Source organism: Fukomys damarensis, unplaced genomic scaffold, assembly GCF_012274545.1.
Source record: "Fukomys damarensis isolate Sample0158 unplaced genomic scaffold, DMR_v1.0_HiC HiC_scaffold_16, whole genome shotgun sequence".
Classification (NCBI taxonomy): domain Eukaryota; kingdom Metazoa; phylum Chordata; class Mammalia; order Rodentia; family Bathyergidae; genus Fukomys; species Fukomys damarensis.
Window position 1 is genome coordinate 19,861,461 of NW_022900928.1, and position 7,371 is coordinate 19,868,831.

The 7,371-nt window shown below is 40.9% G+C and overlaps 1 protein-coding gene across 2 annotated transcripts in view; it reads left to right on the forward strand.

The window, feature by feature from the left end:
- Tmem41b (transmembrane protein 41B) overlaps positions 1–3,000 on the forward strand; it is a 24,748-nt gene extending 21,748 nt beyond the window's left edge. The window contains exons 8-9 of one of the 2 annotated variants that reach the window (XM_010615300.2): positions 214–398; positions 2,449–3,000. In XM_010615300.2, the coding sequence (XP_010613602.1) occupies positions 214–383 (170 nt within the window). In that variant the 3' untranslated portion in view covers positions 384–398; positions 2,449–3,000. Of the gene's footprint in view, positions 1–213; positions 399–488; positions 709–2,448 lie in introns of those variants that run through there. The other variant, XM_010615301.3, reaches the window with a different exon arrangement.
- The last annotated feature ends 4,371 nt before the right edge of the window (positions 3,001–7,371 follow it).

Genomic DNA, 7,371 nt, shown 5'->3' on the forward strand with positions numbered 1-7,371 from the left:
AATGTTTTTTTTTTTTTTTTTTTTTTTTTTTTTTTTTTTTGGTACCAGGGATTGAACTCAGGACCTTGAGCTTGTGCGGTGGGTGGTGGCACCATGGAGCTAAATCCCCAGACCAGTAGTAGCTGTGATCTTAAAGAAATTTTATGCACACAGAAGTTTTTAATTCTTAAAAATAAGTTGTAGTTTTTACTGTGTTTTTATGTTTTATTTTAGGTGTTGCGCCTCCTTCTTTTGTAGCAATTAAAGCAGGAACAACATTGTACCAGCTTACAACAGCAGGGGAAGCTGTTTCCTGGAACTCAGTATTTATTCTGATGATTTTGGCTGTTCTTTCTATTCTTCCAGCCATCTTCCAAAAAAAGCTAAAGCAGAAATTTGAGTGAAAATTTATCTGGGTTGTAAGTATCCTGTCATCATCGTCATTGTCATCATGTCAGGATTAACGGATTTGTCCATTTATGTTTTTTCTCTTTTTTATTTTTTTCCAGTGTGAGGATCAAACCCAGGGCTTTGAGCAAGCTAGGCAAGTTTTCTACCACTGAGCTATATGTAGAGCTCCTCTGTTTATGTTTTTAAATCACCTCTTCAGTAATTGAAACGGAATTTGTGAATAAAATTTCCCATCAGTTAAAATGTATTGCGTCGGGCGTGGTGGCACATGCCTGTAATCCCAGCACTCAGGAGGCTGAGGCAGGAGGATCGCTGTGAGTTCGAGACCAGCCTGGGCTACATAGTGAGTTTCAGGTCAGTCTCAACTACATAGTGAGACCCTGTCTCAAAAAACCAAAAATAAATAAATAAATAAAATGTATTTAAGTGGCAAGGGAGAGAAGAAAGTAAAAATAGAAATTCATATACTCTGACAAGTGCTGTCATCAGTAGTTACAATAGATACGTTACTGTACCAGAGGTAGCTATAGGTAGCTAATTAGTGGTGTGGTATGAAATGCTTGGTCCAACTGATACTTTCAAATTAATATTTTTCTCATGTCTACAATAGAAAGTAGTACAGTTCTTCCTAATGTTAGCCTTTTTTTCAGAGGATATAAGGTGGCTAACTAAATTTTAAACAAGATTTTCATTTTTCTTCTCTTTGTGATAATAAATTTGTTTAGAGGTTGTATCTTCATAGATCACTATATATGGAAAGGATATCAAGTTACCTATTTGAATTTTATTTTTATTTCATGGATTAATCTGGTAATTTTAAGTTCTAGGGGGTTCTGTTTTCATCATTTTTTCTAGTTTGTATATAAAATGAAGGTTACGTGATAACTTGATGTTGATAATTTGTATTCAGATATTTTGTTACAGTGTCTCAATATCTCGAAAGGGGATCTAAAAAGCAAACTCAAAGTGGTTTTTAGACATTAGAATATTTATATTTTCAAACAAAAATGGGCAGCACACCAGTGGTTAAATATAATTTGTTACACTGACTGCATAGTTTACCTCATTTATTAGTCTGGTCGTTAGGGATATATTATGTAATTATCTTTTTTATGTATGGTACACCTATGAGAATATTTTATTTCTGTTGGTGACTCTTTTGTTAGGGGTCTGCTTTTGATTAGTGCAGTTTCTCAAGGTAGACCTGTAGACCTTTCATTTTTCTAACTTGGAAAGTAAAATTAACTTCTCACATGGTAACAATTGTATTTAAGTAGTCTTGGAAAAACTAAAACACTATTTGCTGCTCAGTTAATGGTAATGTCCTTGATTCCTTGATTCTGGGTCATAGCCAACCAGTCAGTTTTAGGTAGGCATGGTGGCACGCACCTGTAATCCCTGCCTGTGGGATGCTGAGGCAGGAGGATCGCCAAGAGTTTGAGGCCAGCCTGGGCTACATAGTGAGCTCAAGGCCACCCTGAACTGCATAGCAAGACCCTGTCTCAAAAATAATATTAAAAAAAAAGCAATAAAGTACTCTTTTACCAGAAGTTTTCATTATGTTGAAAAGTTCTTTAGTTATTTGAGAAATCCTTGTATGTTTTCATTGTAAAAGATATGATCCTTGAAGCCTGATTATACTACAGAATGTGGGCTGATTCATTTTTTTCTATTACAGTATTAACAAATAGATTTATTGTAAATACAAAGAAAATATATTGATTAATATAGTAGTCTTATGTTACCTGAACTTTTGTGTAAAATTATTTATTGTTATTTCTAGTAAGATTTTATTCCTTTCTTATTCACCAGAGGCTTATTGATGAAATTTTTATTATTTTTTCAAATGAAGTTAAAACAGCCCTTTGGGGCAAAGCTCACTAAATATTATATAAAATGTAATTGAGTCAGCTTTATCAGACTTTTAAAGAAAAATGTAAGCACTTGGACTCCAGAGAGCCTTCTCTTCACTCTGGTGTATGTATGTAGTACTTACTCTATTCTCAGAGTATTCGCTCCATCCTCAGATTCTTTTCCTTCTCTAATTTCTTCTGTTAGAAAATTGTAGCTGCCACTTTATGTGGTATTTTCTTCTTCCGAGACAACAGCGTTCTCTGCAGGCTCATCATTGACTGTTGAGAAGCCTTCAGTAGACTGTACCCGAAAATAGCTGGTGGCCTGGATTCATGGGCTCAGACTGGATGTAAAGCTGAGGTTCAACCACCAGCACCACCCCCACTCCCACACCCTTCGGCGCTGGGGTTGGAACCCAAGGCCTTGCCCGTGCTAAGCATGCGCTGTCCATTGAGCTACACCCTAGCCCAGTGGTAGTGAACCCAGGGCACACATGGTCCAGCGGGCTGTTTATTATTATTGAAAGTTCTGAAAAGTTTGCCGTCTGCCTCAGCCCACCCCTTCATATGAAAGACAGGTATCGAGGGAATAACTGCTAAAGCAAGCCATCTGCTGTGGGAGGCAAGCAGGCTGACCAGGAAGTTGACACTGAGAATGTGAAACAGCTCCCTTCTTAATGGTCTATCTCTGTTGCCTTGAGTGTAATATATCTAAGACTTAAATGCAAACTAAAATGTAATAAATTTTACTGAGAAACTTAAATGTCATACTTGAGATTTATTTCATGGAGATGTTTATATGTTAAAATGTCATTAAAAGTATATTGTCTTGAAATTTTGGTGCACATTTTTACCACTAAGAACAAGCAAAATCTTAAAACCTATAATTTTTTTTTTTCAGTGTTAGAGATCAAACCCAGGACCCTTGTCCATGCTAGGCAAGAATTTTACCACCTGGCTACAACCCCAGCCCAACCTTTTAAAAACTAGCACGAGGTGTGGTGGTGCACACCTGGCTCAGTAGTGAGTTCAAGGTCAGCCTTGACTCCATAGTGAGACACTGTCTCAAAGGAAGTAGCAACTGCCATGTGTCTTGGCACATGCCCGTAATCCCATAATGAATTTGTCTAGTAAATGAAACCTTAAAAGGTGAAATGTTGGAATTGAAAGATATTGAATATGCTATGTATTCAAATGCATAAATAAATTTTTGTGAACGTGGTCTTTTTCCATTACCCTCCTTTGGGATACTGGGAAATGAACCCAAGACCTTCATATTGAGCTACATCCCCAGCCCTTTTTATTCTTTCTTTTGAGATACCCTTGCTACGGGACTGGTAAATTGCCAGGACTGGACTTGCATTTGTGATCCTCCTACATCAGCCCCCAAAGTGCTGTGATTGCTGGCGGGTGTCACCACACCCAGCTAGGTCTTTGTTTCTATAATGGCTAAGAGTTCAATTGCTGGGTACTATGCAGTTGCATGTTTAGTCTTTTAAAGAAATTGCTGGTAATCCTAGCACTTGGGAGGCTGAGGCAGGAGGATCACCACAAGTTCAAGACCCGCCTGAACTACATAGCAAGACCCTGTCTCAAAAAAACAAAATAAGTAAAAAAAAAATTGCCAGCTGAGTGCTGTGGCATGTACCTGTTATCTTACTATTGAGGTAGCTGATATACGAGGATCACAAGTTCAAGCCCAGCCTGGGCCATTTAGTGACTTAGATTTAGTGTGAAGGCCCTGGTTTCAATCTCCAGTACCGTAAAACAAAAAAACAGGTTAAATACTGTATAACTCAATTTATTTAACAGAAATGACAACATCATGGAGAGAATAGAATGATCGCCAAGGGCTCAGGAAGTGGTGAAAGTAGGGATCTAAGGGCAATGTGAGGGATCCTTGTGATGGAAGTATTTGGCCGTGTGTGTGCGCGCGCGCTGAGTTCTGAACTCGGGCCTTCCACCACTGACGACATCCCAACAGCCACCCCCCCCCTTAATCAGGGTTCGAGTCACTGAAGTACCCAGGCTGTGATCCTCCTGCTTGAGTTTGCCAGAATGCTGGGATTGGGTGTGTACCCTGACACCTAACTCACAGCCCTCATGCAATTTTTTTGAGAAGCGATCTCACTTCACAGTCGAGACTGGCCTTCAACTTGTGATTCTTCTGCTTCAGCATCCTGAGTAATTAGGGTTAAGGGCACGCACCACTGTACCTCATTTGTTTTGAATGAAATAACCGAAGCTGGTAACTTTATAAAGAAAGGAGGTTTACTTTGGCTCATTGCTCTGGAAATTCAAGGCTAAGGGGGTCACGTCTGGTGATGCCCTTGCTGGTTAGTCCTGAGGCAATGTAGGGCCTCAGCAGAGCAGGCTGCCTGGGAATTCACAGTCCGCTCACCCTCTTAGATACCAGTAGCTCATGGAAATCACATGGGACTTCTCTGTATAATTACGTCTTAACAACTCTATAAATCTACAGTTATTTCATGATGAAAAGTTTAAAAATATTACCGAAATATTCAGTGTAAAAAGTTGGAAGTCAAGGGACCAGGGATTTGGTTCAGTGGTGCCACCACCCTGCCTCAAGCACAAGGTCCTGAGTTCGATCCCTGATACAAAAAAAAAGTTGGAACTAGAGCCAATCAGATGCAAAATTAAAAAAAGAAAATAGAGTTGAAATGGAAGAACAAAAGGATTAGAGAAAATAACAAAAGTTGGTACTTCAAAAATTAAGTTCTTTTGTAATCCCAGCACTTGGGAAGCTTGAGGCAGGAGGATCTGTGAGTTTAAGACCATCCTGGGCTACATAGTGAGTTCCAGGTCAGTCTCGACTACGTAGTGAGGCCCTGTCTCAACCCCCCCCCCAAAAAAAAAAAATATTTTCTTTTTTTTTGAGATGGTCTTGCTATGTAGTTCAGGCTGGGTTGAACTCATTATGTAGCCCAGGCTGGACTTGAATACCTAGTGGATTTTCCTACCTCAGCCTACTGAGTACTGGGATTATAGCCCTACACCATCATGCCCAGTGAAACATCAAAGCCAAAGGAAATGTGCAAATAAATGCAGACTTAAGGGAAATAGCAGTAGGAGAGAAAACTTCAAATTACTGAAGTATATTTACATTAGAAAACCTAGATAAAATGGATATATTACTACAAAGACATGAAAAATATGTAATGCCATCCAGGTATAGTGGTGCACACTTGTAATCCCGCACTTGCACACAAGTTCAAGGCTATCCTGGGCTATGTAGTGAGTTCAAGGCCAGTACATAGCAACACTGCCTCAAAAAAACAACTGGTAGCTGGGCGTGGTGTTGCAGGCCTGTAATCCCAGCACTTGGGAGGCTGAGGCAGGAGGATCACTGAGTTGGAGACTGGCCTGGGCTACATAGTGAGACCCTGTCTCAACCCCCCCACACACACCAAAAAAACAAGCAGCAACAAAACAACTGGTAAAGAAAAAAAAAAACAATTTAGAGACAACAAAATGGATTAGAGAAACTTCAAAGGTAGCAGGGAGCCCTCTTTGAGGACCAGATATTTTTCAGGTAAGTTCTAATAAATTTGCTTTTGGGTGTATGTGTGTGTGGTTTTTGTTTGTTTTGTTTTTTGGGGTTTTTTTTGGTACTCGGGATGGAATTTAAGACCTTGCACTTGTGAGGCAGGTGGTGGCATCACAGCTAAATCCCTAGCCGTGTGTGTGTGTGTTTTGTTTGTTTTATTTTTGTTTTTTGAGACTAATTTTTGCTCTGTAGTTCAGGCTGGCCTAGTGATCCTCCTGCCTCATTTTCCTGAGTGCTGGGATTACAGACCCATGCCACTATGCCTGGCTAAATTCTACCAAACTTTCAAGGTACAGTTCATTCCTGTCTTGTACATGATTTTCTAGAGGATAGCTTAAAAAAGTTATCCGATTCATTGTATGAGGGTGGTATATTTTGATCCCCAAGTCTAATGAGAATAATGTGGTAAGTATATAATATATATTTGTAACACATGAACATTGATACAGAGATCCTAAAAGTCTAAATTCAGCTCTTAGCAAGAGTATAGTGTATACCCGTACTGCAGGAGTGATTCAACCTCAGAAAATGTACCAGGTAAAAGGAGAGAAACCAGCCAGGTGTGGGGTGCACACCTGTAATCCCCGCACACAGGAGGTTGAGGCAGGAGGATTGCTCTGAGTTTGAGACCAGCCTGGGCTACATAGTGAGTTCCAGGTCAGGCTCAGCTACACAGTGAGACCCTGTCTCAAAAAAAAAAAAAAAAAGTATTTTTTAATAGGAGAAATTTGAAGCCAGGCGTGGTGAACACCTGCAATCCAAGGAGGAGTGTTACTGAGAGTTCAAGGCCAGCCTGGAGTACACAGTGAGACCCCTGTCTCAAAAAAATTTTTTGTTTGATAGCATTGAATATCTATATGAGTTTATGATTAAAACAATAATAGAGGGGAATTTGTCTAATTCGGTAGTGTTTACCAAGAATCTATGGCAAATGTCTTTTTAAAATGGTAAATCAACTTTTATCATGGTATGTTTACCACAAGTAGCTGGAAGGCTCAAGCAGAACAATTCCAGGATGCTCAATAGCAGGGACAGGGCGGGGGGGGGCACACGCTGGGTGTGACTTGGGCGGTGGCAGATCGGCAAGGGAATGGATAGGCAGCACTTGATACTCGGAACCATGTTGCTGAAGTGGGAGAAGTTGCAGCCAGGCAGCGGAGAGGAAAGAGCAGAGCAAAAGCAAGTTGGTGGCTGCCCCGGTGGGGATGTAGGTAGAGGGAGTCGCTGCACCTGTGGGATGTCACCAGTCAGGGCGCAGCAGCCTTTGCAAATGTCTTTCCCCGTGGTGCTGGGCGTGGGACCCAGGGTCTGTATGCATTCGATCACTGTGCCCTTGTCCCCCACCCCACCCCTACTGCCATCTCCATCCCCAGGCCTGCCAATGTCCCCACCCCCAACGGGCGATTGAACCCAGGGCCTCGGGCCTGCTAGGGCTGCACTCCACCCCGCAGCTACACCCACACTCGGGCCACACAAAAGTCACTCTTGCTGTGCCACTGAGCTACATCCCTGACCCCACAAATGTCATTCTTTACTTTTTTTTTTTTTTTTTTTTTTTTG